This window comes from Mauremys reevesii, linkage group 1, assembly GCF_016161935.1.
Source record: "Mauremys reevesii isolate NIE-2019 linkage group 1, ASM1616193v1, whole genome shotgun sequence".
In the NCBI taxonomy this organism is placed as follows: Eukaryota; Metazoa; Chordata; order Testudines; family Geoemydidae; genus Mauremys; species Mauremys reevesii.
In genome coordinates this window covers 19,169,197-19,193,180 of record NC_052623.1, presented here as the reverse complement: position 1 = coordinate 19,193,180, position 23,984 = coordinate 19,169,197, and the positions used below count along the sequence as shown (strand labels likewise).

The window sequence follows — 23,984 nt, the reverse complement described above, 5'->3', positions numbered from 1 at the left end:
TGCCCATCTCTACTGGGAGCCCTGGCCCTGGGAGCTCAGGCTTCCAAGAAGCCAGGAGACAGGAAACTGGGGCTCATCTTCCCACCAGCCCATCAAGAGAGATGCTGAAGATCCAGGTGAGTGAGCTTGCAGGTAACCAACCTGGCAGGTGTGTGTGTGGGGGGGGTTCCATCCAGTGGAATTTCATTAAAACCTGTCTCCACACAACCTTTTGTCTTTGATGAATTGGCAAATTCTAATGAAAAATGCTTTATAATTTTTTTTCCAGCTAGCTCCATTTATGTTATTTTCTGCACTTGCACCCCATTACTTTCAGAATTACTGCCGAGTACTTCCACTAACAAGGCTGACAAAATGGCTTTACAGAAATTTAAAAATTAATCAAAATGTATAGAGTAGTACAACTGCTCAAGAGGTCATCAAGTCCAGTGTCCTGGGCTGAGGCAGAACCAAGCATCCATTGACACAGGATGATTTAGTGCTATGATTACATTTACAATTTAAAATTTCACAAGTATTAGTTGAATACTTGTAGACAGCAGCAAAATACAAGTTTCACATGTATACTTCTATAAGAAACAGGCAACAATTGTTTGATACTAATAATTTTAAAAATGCTCATTCTAGTTTAAGTATGTTATTTGCAAGCTAAGAGAAAAAGAAAATTGAAGATGTGTATAACCTCCAATTCTGAAAATGCAGGTGGTGCAAGGTACAGACAGTTACAATTAAATAACCCAAAGCCTTCCATTATAAAATTTTCCAATTGTTTATAACCTTGCCAAATTTTAATTGCTCAGGCTGACATTCTAATGCTTCCCCCACCCTTTAACATTTCAGTTAAAACAGTTCAGTTGATTCCAAAAAGGCATAAAGGAAAAATGCATTTTTGCACCCAGGTGAAAAGAATTCTTACAATCATTTCACTGAGACACACTAATGCTTGCATGCTTTGAACTGCATGTAGGAACTTTTTTGGGGGGTGGGGGAGCCACGCGGGCGGCAGCCTATGCATCATGGATGCTCCTATTGCAATCAGTCGAAGTTTTTCCAAATTTGGCAAAGTTTTAAGCCTCTGGGGCGGAAAAAAAAATCAGTTTACATATGCTCAGTAGATAGTACTTGGAGTCTGGTAGCTAAATTATCTGACGATTCTATCTGCACTGAACATGTACTATTCCCACACAGCTCCTACTTGCCAACCAATCTGCACATCACCACACCCCTTAGTGACTGAGAACATGCTCTGCCCAAGGGCTCCATTATCTGTCCTGACAGCCCAGGGCTGATGGATATGCCAGGCACAGGAACTGAGAGAAGGGAGACGGTCTTCCCTGTGCTCTCAATGCTCCTCTTGCCCAGGTTCAGCAGGAGAAGCAAGTGTCTACATTCATCTGATGTTAGCAAATAATTAACCCCACTTGCAAATTATGTGTCACTACCCTGCTCTAGCGGCAGGTCCCCACAGAAGATAACCTACTATTGCTACTAGTTACTCCACTAATTCAAGAGATAGGACTGATAATGTGTATCTAAACCCCCCATATGGTTTGGGAAGAGAAGGGGTCAATATAGTTCCACAATATGAAATTTGTTTTTCCAGTCTTTAAGCGTGGGAAATTATAGATAAACTGTGAAAATAATGTTAAGGTTGAAAGTCAAGCGCTCAAAAGTTGGGAAATGCCAGAATTAGTTGTCTATAAAACCTTTATACAGCTGCCTTGCACATATACATGATGATAGAGTATGATCACATCATTAAAGATTAGCTTTTCCAAAGGACCCTTGACCTCATTCAGTGCACAAGGTGGAGGACACTTGCTGAAGGGGTATCTATTTCTTTTTATCCTCATTTGCTGTGTGATCCCATGCATTATTTACTATATACTATACAAACCTACACCAACTACAGAATTTCCTCATGGGTTTCCTATGGTGCTCTCATCTTACTATTGCCATTCCTTACAAACAAAACAGTTAATCTTCACAACACCCAAGCAAGGTGAGGCATTGGTATTTTCTCCCATTATAAACACTGGGAACTGAGTCACTGAAATGAAAGTCAAAATTGACCAGTGTCAAATAATTTTGGGCACCTTTTATAGCACTACAATATGAAGAGTGGCTAGTGCAGAAGGACATACTCTATTCCAAGAAGCCCTGATTGATGAAGTAGGCAGAAAGGGAAGCTTGCACTGGACGACTGGGAAGAAATCCTACCCCAGACTTCCTGCTGCCAGAAAGCCTCCCCAGTGGAGGGGAAGAATGTCACTCCATACTAAAAGGTGGGATTGGCTGCAGGCCATCTGATTGCCCTTGGCAATCATTTGGCAGAGGGCTAGAAAGAACAGGCTGAGGCTTCAGTACACGTTGTAGTTTGTTGCTAGTGGAAGGAGCAGTCCCGAACAGTCTGAACTTGCAGCTAAGGGGATCAGCCCAGTAAGCAGGCTAGGGCATGACTACCACCAGGGTAAGACAGCAGCCTAGACCCAGAAGAGTCCTGATCAGCACAGGGATGGATGCCTGACATTGCAGCAGAGGTCTGAACTCAGCAGCTCAAGTTCACACTGTTCCCAAGCACCAGCAACTGCCATGAGGGGTGAAAGGTACCATGTTTAGGACTAAGACTGGGAACGTTTGGATTCAATCAGCTTAGAGAGCTTTAACTTGTTTATTCAGGTGTTGGAGACTGGGTATTGTTAATGGAGAGAGAGAGTGTGTGTGTGTGTGTGTGTGTGTGTGTGTGTGTGTGTGTGTGTGTGTGTGTGTGTGTGTGTGTGTGTGTGTGTGTGTGTGTGAGATTTCCTATAGGGCCCCCCCCCAATACTAACTGAGGGTTTGTCTGTGCTCAGATGTGTTTATTGCTGAGTGCGTTTGTTTCTGGGGTTACTTCCTGCCTCCCTCAAGATCGTGGAAGCGAACCAAGGGGTTTAGACTAGTCAGAGGTGAATGGCGTTCTTTAGGCAGATGGCTTTGGATATGGAAACTATTCAATCAACCCAACAGTGCCCATACCACATAAATATAGAGCAGCGTTCCCAGTGACCTCAGTTGCATGTTATCAACACTTCTGTAAATCAGACCCCAGGGATGTCAACTTAGATTCACTGTGCTCCTCATTTTCAGTGTATGTTTCGGCTAATGGAACTTGCCCAGTGTCACGCAAACTCTTTGGCTGAGGCAGGGATAGAATCCAGTTCTTCAGGGTAGCATTCAGCTGCCTTATCCAAGAGACCATTCTTTCCTACCGTTCCTTGTCTCATTCACCACACAGCATCCAGCTTCTACAACAAATGAGACAGGGGTCCTACAAATAGCCTCATTCACTACGCAACCCTGGTTCTCTCCAGAACACTGTCCATCTTGTGAATGAGGCACTATACACTATAACATGTAAAAACCTAAAGGGGGGAGAATTGAACTGAGGTATCCTTCCTTGAAATCTATGAGCTCCTAGCTAGCAAAGGTAGCTATTAGGCTAAATGGTAGTTCATCTGTCCACCATTTCATACATCGTAGACGTTTTACTTAAAAAAAAAAAAGGCACCAAATGCTATTGCAATCATGACAATTACAGAAATGAAATCTAGATCCAGGAGCTATTACAAAGAAAAAGCACAAAAAAACCTCCTGTACTTTTCAGCAAGTCAGGTGCTACCCTTCTCTATAAAATCCAGAAGCACACTAATGAAAGTGTTGCGTGCAAGTATAAGAATGTGTGACAAATATTAAAGCTATAGATTAAAAGCACACCTACAAGTAGAGGAGAGAAAGTGTTGTGCTTTTATTTCTCATAGCAGTGCCAAGAAATTTAAATTGGTTATTTATTCAGCACCATCCGCATGGCGGACACTGGAGAGAAGGAAACACCATACTGTCCCTAGAAGCTTAAAATCTCAGACAGTCCAATCCAAATAAACAAAGGATACATAATTTGAGCCCAAACTTCAAGCAGCATGGGGCTCTTTACTTTTAAAATACCTTCTGTACTTTCACGAGGATTGTTGAACGACATTATTGAAGAAATATGTTTTAAGGAGGTATTTAATAAAAACTGCATTCTTTACTAAAACCATTGAGGAAAGATAGTTCTATAAACTGAGACTGAAAAATTTCTGTGAGGGAAATTCTGTTGACACAATATTACAAGACTATATTGTAATATATGAAGGAGGGAGCAGTTAGAATACATCATGGAAACACCATAACTTTAACACTTCTGTTTATGTTTTCAAAGTTGGCTCTTTGTTGAAGACCAGTGGCTGATATTTTCATACTTCATCTCTAGTAGTTCAGGAGGTATGTAAGTGTTAGGTCAACCCTGTAGCCTCCTGCTTATTTTACAGCTGATCTTTCTTTCAATATAGTGGTAAAGTAGTCTCATACTTTCCTAAGACCATAAGTGGTCTCGATCACTCATTTTAAGAAATAAAGTACTTTTATTTGCAATTGCCAAGATGCTTGCTATATTAAATAGTGTGTACACATTTTAGAATGCATATTTACCGAAGAGAAACAGGTCTAACATGTAAGTTTTTAGGCACTATTTACAAAGTTTATTTTAGGAACTTGTAATAAGTATTACTTGCATCCATTAGTTTGCTGTTATAATATTAAAAGTTTTTAAATAGATTAAATCCAAACCACCCAAAACTTTTTTTTAAAATGAGTGCAACAAAAATATCTCCCCATCCTTGAAACAGAACCTTTTAAAAACCCTTCATTTTGATACTACAGGCAAAGTTTCAGCCCAAAATAAAATATGAATCTAAATTAGAACCACTTCAAGCCAAATATTTAGTAAGTCACCCTAAATGTGATGCCAACAAGGGGTGCTATGTATTACATAGACTTTAAGGTCAGAAGGGACATACTCTGCCAAGTATGAAGAAAGCCATGCCAGAATTATTTAATAGTACCTTGCACTGAAGTTGAACTGTCTTTTAATAATAAGCCTACTAAAAACACAGTAAGTGTTGGATTCTGTTGCACATTTAATCACCATGTATTTCAACTAGATGTGTATGAAAAGGAAGCAGCTAGGGCAGAGGGAAAGCAACTGCAAGTTAAGATACTAAAATTAACTACAGTGCCACCAGCTACCAAGACTGCAGTGCCCAGAAAGATGGCAGGACAGAGAGGTCTCATCTATTCTTAATTTGCCCCTCTAATACTGGAGGCTGACTCTTAGGACCTCGGACAGAGCCAACTGAGGAAAAATAGAGCTTACTGAATATGTTGGGAGAAGAGGTAATACCAGAGGGTGTTTTTGGAGTACTGCAAGCTAACTCTCCCCCTCTTTGGAAACATATTGTGGAACGTAAGTGTTGAATTCATGAGGGCTAGGGGAAAAAAATATCATTTAGATAAATAATCTGATTGAGTATAACTGGCTCAAACTCAAAACACCATGACCTGAAGAACTTTAAGTCCTATTGGTAGATATTTGAAGGATGGAAGGAAATTGGTTTATACTTTAAACACAGTTCTCCCCACTTGCATGAGAAATCTGTTGAAAGCCAGCTCCAGTATCTGCGTCTCAACCTTAATTAAAATCTGGATAAAGAACGATTGTGTGGTTAAAAAACTAGAGTAGGACTCAGGAGATCTGAATTCACATCAGCCTTTGTTAGACTTCCTGGATGACCTTGGACAAGTTACTACACCTGTTTCACTTCCTTTAACTGTAAAATGGGGATAATTATTCTTCTCCCATCCTTTGTTTAAATAGTAAGATCTTTGAAGCAGGGTCTGTCTTTACTATGTGTAGTCACTGAATTTCAATGGGATGTGTGATCCTAAACCACTTAGGCAATTTTGAGAAATCAGATACACAGTGCCTTAGCACAGTAGGGCCAATCCATCTTGGTTGGAGTCTGGAGCTCTCCAATACTAATATTTACATATGAATTTTGTTTAACGTGTAATCCACACACTAAACTATGGCTTGTTAAAAAATATTACAACTCCAATGAGTTTAATGTCAGTTTGGATACACACCTCATCCCCTTCTCCCCTCCCCCGTGCCAATGCAAACAGTTTGTCTAGACAATGTTTCCTAAGTGCAAGCACAGAAGCATTCCCCTTACCCTCTTCTTCAGTCTTGCCTAGGTGCTACAACTCCATTGTTCTGTATGTGCTGACTACAGAATGAACACTAGAGTCAGTAGTTCTGTGAGTTTTACTTTGAAGCTCACAGTACAGAGAAAAAGAGCAGATGATTTTATTACCCTTAAAGTTTATATGCTCAAATATAAAGTAATTATGTGAAAATTCACCTTACATGTCTATAGCCACAATGTTGACCCACAATATATACTAATGCAATATATTATACGTAGTTCAAGGTAGACTTGTATTTGTGATGTGTACGTTGAGAAAGTTTCGTATATACATTTTTTGAGTCAAAGATAATGTTGCTGTTTGTGCAAGGTGAATTTTCACATCAGTGTCATTACCTGAAAGTATCCTGGGTCAGAGAATTCACGTAAATGAATTCTTTAACTGGCCATTTTCTGTCGTTAGTGCTTCGGTTTTCTAATGATAATACTGTAGTTACCTATTTCACTAAGAGTTATATTACCTCAGCAACCTTGACTAAGACTGTCAAAGAATTGCAGGAATTAAGATTCTGATGGCACAGAATAGTAACTAAACAGACATTAATAATAATAAAACAGACATTTGTTGTATTGAATCCATTGCTGGTTACAGAGCACTGAATATGGATCAGACTAAGAAATGCAAAAATATTCTAAAACTTAAAATTCACTGTAGTCTGTCTGGTCTACATGTGTAACAATGAAGTTTCACCACACAAAACTGAAATTTTTTAATAATAAAAAAAAGTAAAGGAAGTGCCTCTTTGCGCCCCTAAATGAATACAACTAGAATAGACTAGTTTATGTAACTTCAATCTAGTTTAACTAGTCTGCTACAAATTTCAACCTAATCCTATTCACATGGGATTCAGACACCACAATGGAAACTGCATCCTTGACTTGGGTACTAAAAACAACCTACTTCAATATCAACTACTGCAACTCCATCAACCTTCTTGCCCAGTCAAGATGCCACATTTCTCTCAGAAAGTACATATGAAGATGACATACTTACTCTCGCTCTTTCTCTGTCAGTTTGTCGTTGATATTATCTTTGATTGCAGATCTGGAACCTTTGTGAATTATGGGATACCTGAGTGGCACTTGTAGAAAGAAGGAAATCATTGAGACCAAGTGTGCAGTGTAGCCCAGGGCAACAGCAATGCTTCCATCATCTTTTGCTGTTAATGAAAAAGCAACTTATTTATCTAAATGAATTCTACTGATATGGTAAATATTTTAAGCATATTAATGAAAATTTAGCATGAGAAGGGTGTCCATATTACACAAACAGTAAAGACTAACACATGATGAAAATAATATTACATGATTTAACAGCTGCATACAATGAAAAAGATAAAACAAGACTGCAAGCATCTTACAGAAATCTTAGTGGTATTATTAAGCTTATTCTATCACACATTACAATGCATGGTTCTGACATGTTTATGATGCGATAATAGCACAATTAAGCATTCAATAATAGAAAGATACTGCATTTCCAATATAGTGTTAAACATTTTTTTAAAATAGTGGTTGAGGCGCTATATTCTGATGCTAATGGTAAAAACCTCTCCTGATTTTAATGTTGTTTGTTATCCCTAGTCCATTACTTGTATCTTGTGTTGAAAGGTGACATCAGATAGGTGATAGTTTGAGCCTCCAGTTTAAGACCTACTCCTATACTGTCAAACTGCAAGGGAAAGTTTTTGGCTTCAAATGGTAACTGAAAGGTGTTGGGGTTGTTTTTGTTTGTTTTTTTTAAAAAGGCTCCCTAGGCCAGAGTTCAAGTCTTCAGAGGTCTGCAATTCTCTGGCTGCAGCTGATGACCTCACTAACACCTACAGCAGAGAAAGAAGCTGCATTCTTACATTGCTTTAGGCATTAGTGAGACCACCAACTGTTGGACAGGGAAATTGAATCCCAGGGCCTGAACTCTAGTCTTGGCCAGTAACTGGAGGAACTGATTTTTAACCATTGTTTTAGAAGGTTAAAGTTTCACATTTATTCAGCAAATGACTGGGGATCTGAAATTGTGTATTTAAAAGTTAATTTACCTCCAGAGAAGATTTATGGCTCTTCCACCCCACCCTCTAACCCCTTTTCTACAAAAAAAAGTTAACCTTTTAAAGTCATTTTTAACTTTTCATGCTGTACCTTCACCCTATTTTCTAGCTTATTAAAAAAAATACACATGAATCTATGAATAGCTGGAAAGAAGTTATAGCCAGCCCAAATCCCTTCCAATGACAACAGAAATTCTAGTGACACTAACTGAAATATATGAGGACCTGAACAAGGAAGGAAACACACTAATTTAAGTCCTCTGTGACATCGATGAAATCATACCTTGCTCTCAATAAGGCAATTCATGACACAGGTTTAAAAATAACACCCATTCCAAGAAATTATTCTGTACAAAGGGTTGCAACTCTGCAGCAAAGATAGAAGTCCATGACCTTAGAGTTCTACTGTAATGAGACCTGATTTTATTTTTAACCTAATTGTCCACTAACATTCTATGCTAACATGCAAGGAATCAGATAAACAACATGTTCCAAGTTAAAAAAAATATCAATATTTCATTTTTTCCCCACTCAGTCTGTAGTAAGCCACAGGGCAGGCAGACTAATTCCTTGTGACAAACTTGAAAAGGACTCAGTCTCTCTGGATAGCACCAATAAGTTATGACTAAGGCTACAATTGCGTCACCGCTTCCTGGTGATCGGTCCCTGACTTTTACTAAAAACATCCCTTACAAAATAGGGAGGGAGGCGGGTCCAGCACCCTAGCGCCCCCCCACCCCCACCCCACAGCACCTGGGAGCTGCAAGGACCCCCATTGTCCAGTGTCTGGGAGGAGTCTCCCTGCCGCCCTGCATGGCTGAGAGCTGCAGGGGGAGTCCCCCACTGCCTGTAGTGGCAGGGGAGCTATGGGGTCCCTCTGCCACCGGTGGCAGCAGCTGGGAGCTATGGGGCGACCCATGCCACCCACGGAGGCTGGGCTGCTGCGGGAGATTCCCCTGCTGCCAGCAGCGGCTAGTCAACTGCGGGGCCCCCAATGTCATGGAGGTCACTGGAAGTGACTTCCGCAACCTCTGTGACATAATCTTAGCCTTAGTTATAACAATCTAAATTGACACAACAGCACTTTTAAACTTTTATAAACAAGACACAGGATTGTTCAGGATTGTAGATAAAAGGACTATGGCCCATATTTAATAGAATTAGAGAGATATCAGTGTGATTAGTATTTCTTCACTCTCTCATTTCACTTGTGTTTTTCTGACATTTTAACTTAAACATATTAATGAGTCACCTCATCAAATATGCTAGGATTTAAACTAAATCACTTGTGCCCTAAAGAATTAACTACTGCATTATAGGCTCTAGATTTTAAAAAGGTAGTTGTTTTAGCAAACAGGAGAAGCAAACTGGAGCTCTGCCAGAGCATTCTCCAGGTGAAGGAGGAGCGATTACATGACTCTTGGCTGAATTTGCAGTCAGATTGTTCATGTGCCTGCTTGACTGGAGTTTATAGCCCGGTCTGTTTGGGGGAGGGAACTGTGTGCTGAGCTCAGAGGACCTGCTGGGCAAGGATTAGAGCTTCTTACAGAGGCTCTGGCCTGCCATCCTTTGATTCCTAGTTCCTTAACAAGACGGCAGGGCTACTCAGGAAGAATAGGGGGTTATATAACAACAAAAAAACACCCCTGTGCTAAGTGATCAAAGGGGCTAGCAACCAAGAGCAGTAAACACAGGAGTTTAGAGACAGAGCATGAGAGCCAACAACCCCCCCCCCCCCCAACACACACACACACAAAAGAATAAAAATAATTCAGGCTGAAGGCTAGCAGCAGAGTGGGGGCTGTCCAGTTTACTGCACTGAATGAAGCATGTATGATTACATGTGGCCTATGTATGCATTTAGGGCAAGCAGCTCATGACCCTGAGATCACAGCTGCTGAACTGGAGGAGCTAAGGGAGACAGAGCTACACAGGAAACTTTCTGGGATGCAGTAGAGTTGTTCCACCCCCAGTCTGACAGCCTCTGTGCTGTTGGAGGATGAAAGTCTCAGGGAAGGAGATCAAACTGGAGGGGAGGGAAACAACCCCATAGTTGGGATCTGCCTTCCAGATGACATGATATTCTCTTGCACTGAGAATATCCCTCCAGGGGAGGGGATCCCAGCTATTAGGAAGAGACAGGTAATAGTAATGAGGGATTAGATTATTAGAAATATAGATAGTTGGGTTTGTGATGACCAGGAGAATCACAAGATGAATTGCCTGCTGGGTAGGGAGGTTGCAGTGCTATGGAGGACCCAGTGGTCATGGTACATGTAGGTTGCAATGACACAGGGAAAGGTAGGAGAATGGTCCTGGAGGCCAAATTTAAGCTGCTAGGTAAGAGATTAAAGTCCAGGACCTCCATGGCAGCATTCTCTGAAGAGTTTCAGTCCCATGAGCAGGGCCAGTTAGATGGGCAGAATTGCACAGTCTCAATGGGTGGTTGAGATGATGATGGAGGGAGGAGGGGTTTAAGTTTATTAGGAACTGGGGAACCTTTTAGGAAAGGAGGAGTCTATACAGGAACGATGGGTTCCACCTAACCCAAAATGGAACCGCATTGCTGGCATGTAGAATTAAAAACTCAGAGGGGCTTTTAAACTAAGGGCTGAGGAAAAGCTGAGAAGTATGGAGGAGCACGCTGTTCGGACAGCCATTCCTTGGGGAGGCTCCATTAACAGGGATTCTCGATATCCTGGTTGAGAGGAGGGGAGGGGAGGGCAGGAGAGGTGTTGATAAGGTACAGGTAGGAGCAGGAGAGAAATGTCAAATGAAAAAGAGTTCCATATCACATGAAAGCAGACAACTAAATATCAACAAATTTTATAAATACTTATACCCAGGTGTTAGAAGTCTAAATACTAAGATGGGTGAACTTGAGTGTCTGGTATTAAATGAGGATACTGATATACTAGACCTCACAAAAACTTGACGGAACAATGATAATCAATAGGACACAGTAATACCAGGGTACGGAATATATAGACATGACAGAGTAGCTCATGCTGGTGGAGGAGTGGCACTATATCTGAAAGAAAGCACAGAGTGAAATATAGTGAAAGTCTTAAATGAATTGAACAGTACCACAGAAGCTCTACTATAGAAATTCCATGCTTGAACAACAAGAGTATAGCAGTAGGAATATATTACCAACCACCTGATCAAGACTGTGATTGTGAAATGCTGAGGGAGATTAGAAAGGCTACAAAAAATAGAAAACCCAGTAATAACGGGGGATTGCCACTACCCTCCTGTCACTTCAGGAGGGGATGCAGAGATAAAATTTCTAGACTATTAATGACTGGTCCTGGAGCAGCTAGTCCTGGAACCCACAAGGGGAGAGACAATTCTAGATTTAGTCTTAAGTGGCACACAGGGTATGGTCCAAGAGGTGAAACAGATGAGCCCCTTTGTAATAGCAACCATAATGGAATTAAATTTAACATCCTTGCGAGGGGGGGAAAGTACCAAAGAAGGCAGGAGCACTATAATAGAAGCTCAAATTAAATGCATACCCCACATAAATAAATAAAAAATACTAAGAGGATCAAAAATTGCCACCATGGCTAAAGAGAGTAAAAGAGGTCATTAGAGGCAAAATATCATCCTTTAAAAATTGGAAGTCAAAGACTACTGAGGAAAATAGAAAGGAGCATAAATTCAGGCAGGTGTAAAAGTATAATTAAGCAGGACAAATTAAGAATTTGAAGAGCACCTACCAAAAGATGCAAAAAATATTAAAGTACATCAGAAGCAGGAAGCCTGCCAAACAACCAGTAGGGCCACTGGACAATCAAGGTGCTAAAAGAAGCATTCAAGGAAGACAAGGCCACTGCAGAGAAGTTAAATGAATCCTTTGCACCCTTCACTGCAGAAGATGTGAGGGAGATTCCCACACCTGAGCCATTCTTTTTAGGAGGCAAATCTGAAGAATTGTCCTGCACTGAGGTATCAATAGAGGTGGTTTTGGAATAAAATTGATAAATTAAACAGTAATAAGTCTCCAGGATCAGATGGTATTCATCCAAGAGTTCTGAAGGAACTCACTATGAAATTGCAGACCTGCCACCTGTGGTATGTAACCTATTACTTAAATCAGCCTCTGTACCACATGACAGGATGCCAATTTAAATTAAAAAAAAAAGAGAGATTCTAGAGGTGATCCTGGCAATTACAGAGTAGTCAGCCTAACTTCAATACCAGGTCAACTGGTTGAAACTATAGTAAAGAACAGAATTATAAGATGTTTGTAGCATAGCTGTAGCCAAGTCAGTCCCAGGATATTAGAGAGATAAGGAGGGTGAAGTAATCTCTTTATTGGACCAACTACTGTTGGTGAGAATGACAAGCTTCCGAGCCACACAAAGCTCTCTTTCAGGTCTGGGAAAGGTACTCTGAAGGTCACAGCTAAATGCCAGGTAGAACAGATTGTTTAGCATAAGTAGTTAAGGACCATATTCTAAGAGTTCATTCAAAGTAGAGTGGCCCATTAATACCTCTGCAGTCACAGGACTGCAAGGCGGGGTGGGGGGGTTAGCAGGTTACAGATTGTTGTAATAAGCCATAAATCCAGAATCTCTGTTCAGTCCATGATTTAGTGTCTAGCAGAGTTATGAATTTAAGCTCCCAGACTAGTCTTTGGAAAGCATTGTGCAGATTTCCTTTGAGGATGAGGACTGATGAGTCAGATGTAGAGTGATCGCTTTGTGGAAGTGTTCACCCACAAGTGATAGGGAGTTTTTGTTTTTAAACCATTTTCCTGTGACAGTTCATTTGAGAGCGGAGTGATTGTCTGGTTTCACCCACATAGTTATTGCGGCATTTAGTGCACTGGATGAAATATACCACATGTTGTGATAGGCATGTGTAGGGTCCATGGATCTTGAAAGGTGTGTGGTGGTGGGGCATTGATCATTGCAGCAGATACCCAAACAAAAAGGAAGAAATAGTTACTCGCTCTGCAGTAACTGTGGTTTGAGATGTGTCCCCCCCAGGGGTGCTCCACTCTAGGTTTCCTACCGCCCCTTGCGCCTTTGATCGGACATTTCTCATAGCAGTGTCCGTTCAGCCTGTGCACACGTTAGGCAGCCTCATTCTCTGCTATGGAACTTTGCGGTAGAGAAGGAACTGAGGGTGGTTTACCCATGCAGTGTTATAACAGGACGGCATGGGGCACAAGACTGACTAACACGTATGCACCCATAGAGACTACTTGAGGGAGAAGTAGTTTTTCCACACAACATACAGTCAACCTGTGTAACTCGTTGCCAGAGGATGTTGTGAAGGCCAAAAATATAAATTAGGTTATAAAAAGAATTAGATGAGTTCGTGGAGCATACGTCCATCAATGGCTATTAGCCAGGATGGACAGGGATGCAAAAACATGCTCTGGGTGTCTCTAAACCTTGGACTGCCAGATGCTGGAACTGGACAAGAGGGGATGATCAAGGAATAATTGCCCTATTCTGCTCATTCCCTCTGAAGCATCCGGCACTGGCTGCTGTCAGAAGACAGAATACTGGGCTAGGTGGACCACTGGTCTGACCCACTATGGCCATGCTTATGTTTATTACAGTAACTCCTCACTTAAAGTCGTCCCAGTTAACATTGTTTCGTTGCCGATCAATTAGGGAACATGCTCATTTAAAGTTGCGCAATGCTCCCTTCTAATGTTGTTTGGCAGCCACCTGCTTTGTCCACTGCTTGCAGGAAGAGCAGCCCATTGCAGCTAGCTGGTGAGGGCTTGGAACCAGGGTGGACCGGCAGCCCCCCCACCCCGATCAGCTCCCTACTCCCCTAAGTGCAGCAGCTGCCTAGCAGACTAGCAATTGCAGCTGTCCCTCCCACAACTGCCATGTGCTGCTCCTGCTCTCTGCCTTGGAGCTGCTCCCCAAGACTCCTGCTTGCTGTACAGGGGGGAGGGGAAGGAAGAGGGGGGGACTAATGTCAAGGTGTCCCCCTTCCCCCTGCACCCTGCTTGCCCCCATCTTCCATAGAGCAGGGGGGACACATGACAGGGCTCAGGACAGAGGGAGCTTGCTGGCAGCAGTAGCTTCCTTCTCAGCAAGCTGATCTAATTAACAAGGCAGTGTACTTAAAAGGGAAATGCGCATCTCTCTCTCACACTGTCTGTCTGTCTGCGGTGCTCTCTCCCCCTCCCTCCATTCCTGCTGCCTTGGAGACTGTGAGAGTTAACCCTTGAGAGCTCAGCCAATTGCTAGTTCATTTAGCAGTAAGGCATTCCCTAGAAAATATCCCTCTGACTCCTCCACCTCAACCAAACTTCACAATCATCATCACTGTGTACCAGTATTAAATTGTTTGTTTAAAACTTATACTGTGTGCGTGTGTGTATACACATGCGCACACACACACACACACACACATATATAAAATCTAGATCTTATCTGACGAAAAAAATTCCCTGGAACCTAATCCCCTCATTTACATTAATTCTTATGGGGATATTGGATTCACTTACCATCGTTTTGCTTAAAGTCGCATTTTTCAGGAACATAACTACAACGTTAAATGAGGAGTTACTGTACTTGAATTCATGTTTTTATTTTCCTGAGGTAACACCCCACCAGACTGATCAAAAGGCTGAGAGGCAAGAGTTCCTAAATGTAATTATTAATTTAGTCATTCTAATTTTCAAATACTTGTACAGATAGCTGCACAAGTTTGTTTACAGGTGTTAGAGGCAGGCATACAAAGACAAAACACATGCCATACAGAACATCTGCAGATGCACTTACGCTATATTATAAATACTGACATAAAGGGAACTGAAATAGCATTGCCATAACAAGATAGGAATGTATGCATTTGATGCAGCCTATTTGGTGTAATATTGTTTATATGACTAGACATACAGGTAGCTAGTATGATTTTTTTTTTTAAACAGGTAAACATATTGAAATCTTGAGCTAAAATATCTGTGTGGGTATGCACAAAGAGGTTAGAGAGTATATAAGGATTAACCAGGACATATGGTGTCATGTAATTTTAGCTCAGAATCCAATTTCTTGTATATGTCCCCATCACAGTAGTATTTCAGCACCTCCTATATGCCAAAAATAACATTTCCTTCTAGGTTTATCTGTTTATTGCATCTTGTGAGTAACCTAGGTTAGTTATTTTTGCCTGATTAAAAGTATGATTTGCTCCATTTTGTGCCTCTCAGGGGGCTAGGTTTTAATCACTCACGGTCTGAAGCATTTCCTGGCACCAATTAAATACCATAACTAGATACTGTTCTGTTTAAAATATTCTTTCAGAATGTAGAGGCTTGGAGAGAAGCCGCTCATAGCATCAAGAGATTGGTCTTTACCCAGTAACGTCCCGAGTTTTCTGCAAGATTGGGGTTGCGATGACAACGTGTGTGTCTGCAGGAAGTCCCAGAAGGACTGTCGTGCACTATTTGTGTCTCCAGCAGAAATTAGAGGTGGAGTTAGTTTTATAGGAGATTACTGGGGTGTAAAAGCATAAAAAGCAGACACGACAAACCCACGGGGAAAACAAAAATGCAGAAATTGGACTTGTTTTTGTCTTAATTGGCTTCTGAGTTGCTTGTTGGCTAGTTTTTGGCTTGTTGCAGCTTGTTGCTTCTTTTTTTGTTGATCGGCTCCCAGCAAGCAGGGGCAAGGGGGGACAAGGGGAAAGGCAGAGAGAGAGAGAGAGAGAGAGAGAGAGAGTCGGGGTGCACAGCGGGCCCACCACAGTCCCAGACTGCATGCTGGGGGGGCGGATCTTGTCACAGAGTATTGGGGTTCTTAAGGATTGGCTTGTTTTGGCCTTGTTTTGAAGTGGGATTAGCTTGATTTTTGGTTTATTGTGAAAGTCGGGGTGCTAATTTAACACATGAAAATTGGCAACTGTGATAAAAAGATAATCTTCAAAATGTCGTCACCAATCAGTCTTCATCATTAACAGAATTTCAGTGGAAAGTTGTCTATCCAGTATGAAACCTCAAATTTTGGCAAAACAATTGAAATTATATTTTAATCAGACTGAGGTTTCATTTTGAGATTTTGAAACATTTAGAAGTCAACCTTTGTTTTTTATTTTTAAAAATAAAGTTGTTTTGAACCAAAAAACAAAAAAACTTTGTTTAGAAAATGATGAAATGGTATGTTCTGACAATTCTGAAGGTTTTCCAACATTTGTTCTGAGTCAAGAAATTCACTAAAAATTAACCTTTTCCCACAAAAACAGTTTGGTTGTGACAAATCAGCTTTTTCAGTAACGAATGTTGAATCAAAGTCCCAGCTAGTTCTACTCAGAGGTGAACAAGGATTAGATCAGAACTATCCGTTTGTCTAAATTTTTTCAGTCTCCAAAAGTGAACTGTAGCTCCTAAAAATGGTAAGTCTGCCCTATGAGATGTTAAAGTAATGTTACAATTCTAGGTACTAAATGAAAAACATCCAGCTACCTTGAAAGTCTTCAGAATTAGGCAGCTTGACTCCGCAGACGAAGTAATCCTTTTGATCGTTCTATGGATTTGAACAGCAGAAAATGAGAATGGGACATAGTACATTTAAAAATAAGACAAAAGTTTCAAATTCCAGCAAAACTTAGAGGCATGTTAAAATGAGACTACAGAGACTTTGTAAAGCATCAGTTAATATAGATGAAAAAATTCAAAATTAAGAAAATTCAGAGTAATGTGTCTCACTCTACATTAAATTTAAAATATTTTCAGAAGACTAACTCTCAAATAGGAATGGATTCACTTTCATTCAACTGAACTTACAAAATCATCTTAAACTTATGTTGAGCAAAGAACCTTGGACCACAATCTTCTGATGAGCATTTTTTTGCCTAATATGTTAAAAGTCTAGCTAAGTTAGTGAAGTCTGGTAAGATGATTATCAGCTACTTTGTTGTGCTCTCACTATCAGTTTTACTTGCCGTTTCATATGCCACAAGAGGTCCAAGTTTAAGTTACCATGGGGAGGCGGCAGTATCCTGTTACAGTGCAGCACAATAGGGTCCTTTCCTTGTGTCATTTACAATCTAAGTTAGACAAATAATTCAGTGCGAATGATGACACAGCGACAGTCCAAGCATGCACCAGGCCCTCTTTGGACTCATTTGCCTGACTACAGTGGTGGCAACAATTAATTCCCAAAGATATTGCTGCAGCAAGACAAGGGAAAAGAGGGAAAGCAGGGGCAGGCTGGGATGTGTGAGGAGAATAGGGAGAAGTTCTGTGGCAAACATTACCAAATCGGAACCCCAGTGACTGAAAGAGAGAGAGGGGCAGGAACACCAGAGTAGATGAAGTCCCTGCCAGACAAGCTCACTGTCAGATTCAAAGAAAGAAATATCAGAAAAGAAACAAGAGAGAAATTTACATGGCATGGAGCTGACCAGTGTGGCAGAGAGAAGCATTTTACTCAGAAAGCAGCTAGAGAGCACATCTGGCAGACAAAAAGTTCATTCTAGCTCAGCAGGTTTCTTAAGGTGTTAGAAACTTACCAAATCAATAGAGTAAATATAGGAAAGCTCTGATAACAACTGCCTGCACCGAATGGTCAACTGTGCATTGGTCTTCAAGAACAATTCTCTTTAGGGAGAGAAAAACCACGATCATTAGTGACCTCAAACTCTTTGCACTATCAACCCCCACCATTCCCAGGAATCACACCCCCCACCTGGGCAAAAAAGGAAGCCCCAGATAACTTTGCAGTTGGGAAGATAATTATAGAAAGCAATGCTAGCCTGTACTGCTTCCACCCTTTTCAATTTTGAGAGACCCGTTTTAAGTGTTATAAAGCAATTATTTGTATTACAACTGCACCTAAAGGCCCCTTCATCTTATGCGCTCTATACATACAATCCCTGTTCCAGGGTGTTTACAAGCTAAACAAGATAGGAGAAGGGAGCATAGTTACATATTTTACAGATGAGAAAACGGAGGCAGAGATTCAGTGACTTGCGCAAGGTCACACAAGAACTGAGGGAGACGATTTCATGATTCTAGTCCAAATGCCTTAATCATAATACCCTCTTTCCAATTACAGATTAAAAAGATGAATGGACTCATTGGTCCCTTTACCTCTTAGCAGTGCATTCTTTTCTCAACTCATGCAGGGATTCTTTATGCATTTGAAGCCTCTGGTATTCAGTCTCAAATGCCTTTCCTAGAGAACAGAAATGATTAGAAAAACCATTTAACAGCACTGTATATCCAGTGAATTGACACAAGCTTCAATACTGGAACACTTCTGAAAATTAGATACACGCTTGGGTACACAAACTTCTTCAGTTACCATTAATCATGTTCTCCACAGTATGCAGCCATAAGAGGGAATAGAGTCAATAGCTGTAGAAACCATACCTCCCTCCTAGTAAAGGGGGAATTCAGTCTGCATACACTGTACACCAACCAAATACAGCCAACAGCAACGCCTAGTTCTCCTTTGACACCTGCCCACCCCTCTCCATAGTTACAGAGGTACGCAGACAAAGTAGCTCAACTATTTCTACTGCTAGAGTTAAGGGTAAGAGTTACCACTACACACCCTCTACTTTTAGAATATCACTATTCCTTGAATGTCCTATTTTTCAATCTACTGTAAAGTCCCATGCTCAGATCAAACTATTTATATTTGTGGAGCTCAGTCTTGAATTAAGCATGGAGCTACAGACAGGGTAGGCCCCTTACTCAATGAGGGGGAAAAATAAGAACAGAAAATGTGGAAATGGCAGAGGTGATTAATGACTTTTGTTTCAGTTTTCACTAAGGAGGTTGGCGGCGATTGGATGTCTAACATAGTGAATGCCAGTGAAAATGAGGTAGGATCAGAAGAGGCTACAATAGTGAAAGAACAAAGTTAAAAATAAATTGGACAAATTAGATGTCTTCAAGTCACAAAGGCCTGATGAAATGAATCCTAGAATACTCAAGGAGCTGACTGAGGAGATATCTGAGCCATTAGTGATTATCTCTGAGAAGTCATGGAAGACGGGAGAGATTCCAGAAGACTGAAAAAGGGCAAATATGGTGCCCATCTATAAAAAGGGAAATAAGGACAACCCAGGGAATTACAGACCAGTCATCTTAACTTCTGTACCCGGAAAGAAAATGGGACAAATAATTAAGCAATCAATTTGCAAACATCTAGAAGATAATAAGGTGATAAGTAACAGTCAGCATGGATTTGTCAAAAACAAATCACGTCAAACCAACCTGATAGCTTCCTTAGACAGGGTAACAAGCCTCGTGGATCGGGGGAAGCGGTAGACGTGGTACATCTTGACTATAGTAAAGCTTTTGATACTGTCTCGCATAAGCTTCTCATAAACAAACTAGGGAAGTGCAATCTAGATGGAGCTACTATAAAGTGGATGGAAAACTGGTTGGAAAACCATTCGCAGAAAGTATTTATCAGTGGTTCACAGTCATGTTGTTCTGTTCAATATCTTCATCAATGATTTAGATAATGGCATACAGAGTACACTTATAAAGTCTGCAGACGATCCCAAGCTGGGAGGGGTTGCAAGTGCTTTGGAGGATAGGATTAAAATTCAAAATGATCTGGACAAACTGAAGAAATGGGCTGAAGTAAACAGGATGAAATTCAAGGAGGACAAATGTAAAGTACTCCATTAAGGAAGAAACAATCAGTTGCACACATACAAAATGGGAAATGACTGCCTAGGAAGGAGCACTGCAGAAAAGGATCTGGGGGTCATAGTGGATGACAAGCTAAATACAAGTCAACAGCATAACGCTGTTGCAAAAAAAAAAAAAAAAAAAAAAAAAAGGCAGCGCATCTCTTTCTGGGATGTATTAGCAGGGGTGTTGAAAGCAAGACACAAGAAGTAATTCTTCCCCTCTACTCAGGTCTCAACTGGAATAGTGTGTCCACTTCTGGGTGCCACATTTCAGGAAGGATTTGGACAAATTGGAGAGAGTCCAGAGAAGAGCAACAAAAATGATTAAAGGTCTAGAAAACATGATCTATGAGGGAAAACTGAAAAAATTGGTTTTGTTTCGTCTGGGGGAAAAAAACGACAGAGGGGACATGATAACAGTTTTCAAGTACGTAAAGGCTGTTACAAGGAGGAGGAAGAAAAAATGTTTTTCTTAACCTCTGAGGATAGGACAAGCAATGGGCTTAAATTGCAGCAAGGGAGGTTTAGGTTGGACATTAGGAAAAACTTCGTAACTGTCAGGGTGGTTAAGCACTGGAAGAAATTGCCTAGGGAGGTTGTGGAGTCTCCATCATTGTCTAACCTGCTCTTAAAACTCTCTAAACACCTGTCAGGAATGGTCTAGATAATTAGTCCTGCCATGAGTGCAGGGGACAGGACTAGATGACCTCTCAAGGTCCCTTCCAGTTCTATGACTTTCTTGGTGTGATCTCCACATGGAGCACTCTTATGTGATTTTAGTTGTTAGGCCAGACAAGTATTTTTGATGTCATTTCACTTGCATCTTCTAATATCATTCTGATATGCTGTGACTTGATAATTCTTTTAATACAGAGATTGCACAGGCTAAATGTAAGCCTTTTGGACTGAAGATCTCACGTATAGCTACAAACTTTAAAGTGGGAATCCAGCTACTTATATAAGATCATAGAACATAGAATATCAGAGTTGGAAGGGACCTCAGGAGGTCATCTAGTCCAGCAGGACCAATCCCCAGATAGATTTTTGCCCCAGATCCCTAAATGGCCCCCCACAAGGATTGAACTCACAACTCTAGGTTTAGCAGGCCAATACTCAATCCACTTTTGTAGCAGTTTTCATGCTCTCTAAGCAGGCTACTTGGCCTTTTGGATAGGGAGCTGTGAATACTGGCACTAGAAAATTCCTTTCATTCAACACTCACCTTTGTCAAGTAACATATTTTGTTCCTTATGCAGCAAGGCCACCTCTCGACCCAGTGCCTTCTTCTGCCTCTCCAGCTCATGCCGAAGCACCAAAATCTTCAACTGTAAACACTCACTCTTTTTTTTCTATAAAAAAAGTAGACAATTGATCAATAAATATACTGAAAGGATTACTTGAATTAAATACAGTAACTAATTCAATTATGTGCATTCCCTAGCAGCACCAAAAATTGGGCTAACAAGTTGCCAAGAAACCATACCTAAATTATAGTTACAAATATGATTTTCAGTTATTGATTTTTTTTTTTAAAGGGAACATGCACACAATTATATGCTTTGAGGTCAGCAGAGGAAAAAGTTATCAATGGAGATGCATCGTTTCCCAGAAACTAGCCTGGCTTTGTCTGATGTAACGCTGCAGAATTTTGACTGGGTCAGTATATATATTTTACATACGTCTTTGCACAGAAGTATCTGTACCTGTAGGGAATATATTTGTACATACAACATATGGAAAGAGAGCTAGAAACATTGCACGCCTGCAGGGAATCAGTACTAAAGACAATGAACCAAATTTTGAAAGAGCCACTCATCAAAATATACACCAAACCTTTGGATCTGAAGATGGTTTGTCACTTGAGTAAAATGATTAAATTAATTTTCATCCACTCTATAGTTAAGAAACAGGATTAAACATGGATATTCCATATTTTGTCAAAACCTTAGCCTAGTTTGAGGCACTTACTGAAAGTAGGTCAGTATTCTCAGTCCAAGACCTAGCACATCACAAAATGATTGACTTTCTTTTTTTAAATGGATAGGAGCCTGCCAATGGTTGCCAATATAAATTTCTAAATGAAGTCACCATGAGCAATTTTGGCTATATTGGCTCTCAGCTCTGAACTGAGCTCAGCTCTTCTGAGAGAGAAACTAGTGCCAATATGTTGCTTTTCTCTAAGAGCCAACGAGAGCACAAAGCTATAACTGAATCATAGTTAATATTGAAAATGGACATGTCATTTGAGTGTCTGAAAAGTTGTTACATGCATTGCTCTGAGCCCAAAAGACTGAGCAGCAAATTAGAACAATTATTAGACTCAGCCCAATCAACTAGAAACCACCACACTTTCCACTGGTAGATCATTAATCCCAATCTCTAAAATTTTATTTTTGCTGGCAAATGTTTTCTAGTCATTATACAGTTGATGTTTACGCATTAGCAGTGTAAAGCATTAAGTGACCTATTAATCCCCCCACCCCCCTCGGTAATGTAGATATAATCCAAAACCCAATACATTGCACTTTCCAGATAAGTTTCCATTCAAAATAGCTGATATTAAATGTAAGGAGTGTTTTACAAGATGCTTGTGTGTCCACTGGGCATCATTTAACTGCATTCTTTTAAGGAAGTCTGCAAGAGTAAGATTTAAAAGTTGAATGTCAAAGCCTACCAGGTCATTGCTTGTGGATGTAAGTCTCAGTTTTTCTTCAATCTCCCTTCCTATTTTCTGAACAGTTACCTGAGTCTGTTTAATTGCACACTGGGCTCTATGAAGCCTGAAAATAAAACACAAGTTATAGAAGGAATGAAATATTTTTTTATATAATGTGCCCTTGTAATGAATATACCGGTTACTCCAAACAGCAGAAGCAGTATGAACCCAAACTACTGACTCCTATTTTAAAAGGGGAAGAATATCAACGATCTCTAGACACTGAGGTTTTGTAATTAGATGTCCAAAATGTAGCCCTACGGTCTTAACTCTGCCATGTGTGGCAAATGTCCTCCCCATCAGCTAGGTTGAGACTCGCACCACAGAACTTCAGAGAGAGTCTACAGGAGGTCAGGTAAGTGGGACATGATGAGCTGTCACAGGGGAGCCCCCCCCACCATGCCACAGGTGACTGGAAGTTGCAAGATCTAAATGGATGAAGATCAGGATATTATGGGGTGGTTATTACATTTTCAGCACCCTTCAATCTGGCTAACAGGAGCAGGAGGGGAGTTAGGCACTCACCACATACTCCTGAATCGATTTTTAACTAGAAGTTAAAAGAACTGTGAAGGAATTTAATGGCAAAACAAGCTTAGATACTCCTTCCCAGAGCACTAAGAAGTACCATAGGGGAATCTAGCATTTTCAATACTATTCGAGAGAAGAGAAGCGGACTCTGAAAAGATAAACATGTCAAATACTTCTCATAAGGCACATAATTCAGCTTTAGTTAACTCACCAATACTATAAAATCAACCAGTAAACAACACCTGGGGCCATACTTACGACTATGAGAAAAAACATTTGCTTTACAAGATTGTTCATCTTATCAATTTGGCTAAGAAAGGACCCTGCAGAACAGCAGCATTTTATATTCACTTTGCACAGGTGTAAGCATTTACATGCGGTGCCAGGCAATTGAGAATAAGGCGCATTAGCTTTAATCTGTCAAGGGAACAGAACATGGAAAATTTCCAATATTCCATGCTCTCATAAGACACAGGAGGAGTTTCCAAAGGGGAGTTTGGTGCTCAGTTCCCTTTAGGTTCCTTTGGAAATCCCAACCCATGAGTCCGGTGGGGGGGGGGCGGCACTCAAGAGCCCCATCACTGGAGTTTGTCTTTTAAAAAAAAAATCCAATGATGGGGCTCGAGTGGCTTAAAAAAAAAAAAAAAAAAAGGGGACAAATCTGTCAGGGATGGTATAAGTATACTTGGTCCTGCCTCAGTTCAAGGGGATGGAATAGATTACTCTAGAGGTCTCTTCCAACCCTACACTTCCATGATTATATGAAGCCACACTGTTCCTCAGCCAGTTAAATCATCATATTCAAAACAGAGATACAAAACAGAATCCACCTAAACAAGGTTTCAAGGTGAGACTATGCTTACAGTTAAGGATCTCAATTTACTCACTCCAAAAATACAATTTTTTAAAATCAAAATCAGTATTGCCAAAACACAAAGC

At 40.6% G+C, this 23,984-nt stretch overlaps 1 protein-coding gene across 3 annotated transcripts in view; it reads right to left on the bottom strand.

Annotated features, from left to right (window-relative positions):
• Nucleotides 1-23,984, bottom strand: part of UVRAG (UV radiation resistance associated) — a 148,778-nt gene that overhangs the window by 62,295 nt on the left and 62,499 nt on the right. For all 3 annotated transcript variants that reach the window (XR_005587866.1, XM_039498765.1, XM_039498755.1), the window contains exons 7-12: nt 22,473-22,578; nt 21,021-21,147; nt 18,237-18,321; nt 17,657-17,744; nt 16,608-16,668; nt 7,117-7,282 (exon numbers count right to left, since the gene is read on the bottom strand). Coding sequence is in view for 2 of the 3 variants with exons in the window: in XM_039498765.1 (XP_039354699.1) it covers nt 7,117-7,282; nt 16,608-16,668; nt 17,657-17,744; nt 18,237-18,321; nt 21,021-21,147; nt 22,473-22,578 (633 nt within the window). In the remaining variant the exon portion in view is untranslated. The remainder of the gene's footprint in view (nt 1-7,116; nt 7,283-16,607; nt 16,669-17,656; nt 17,745-18,236; nt 18,322-21,020; nt 21,148-22,472; nt 22,579-23,984) is intronic.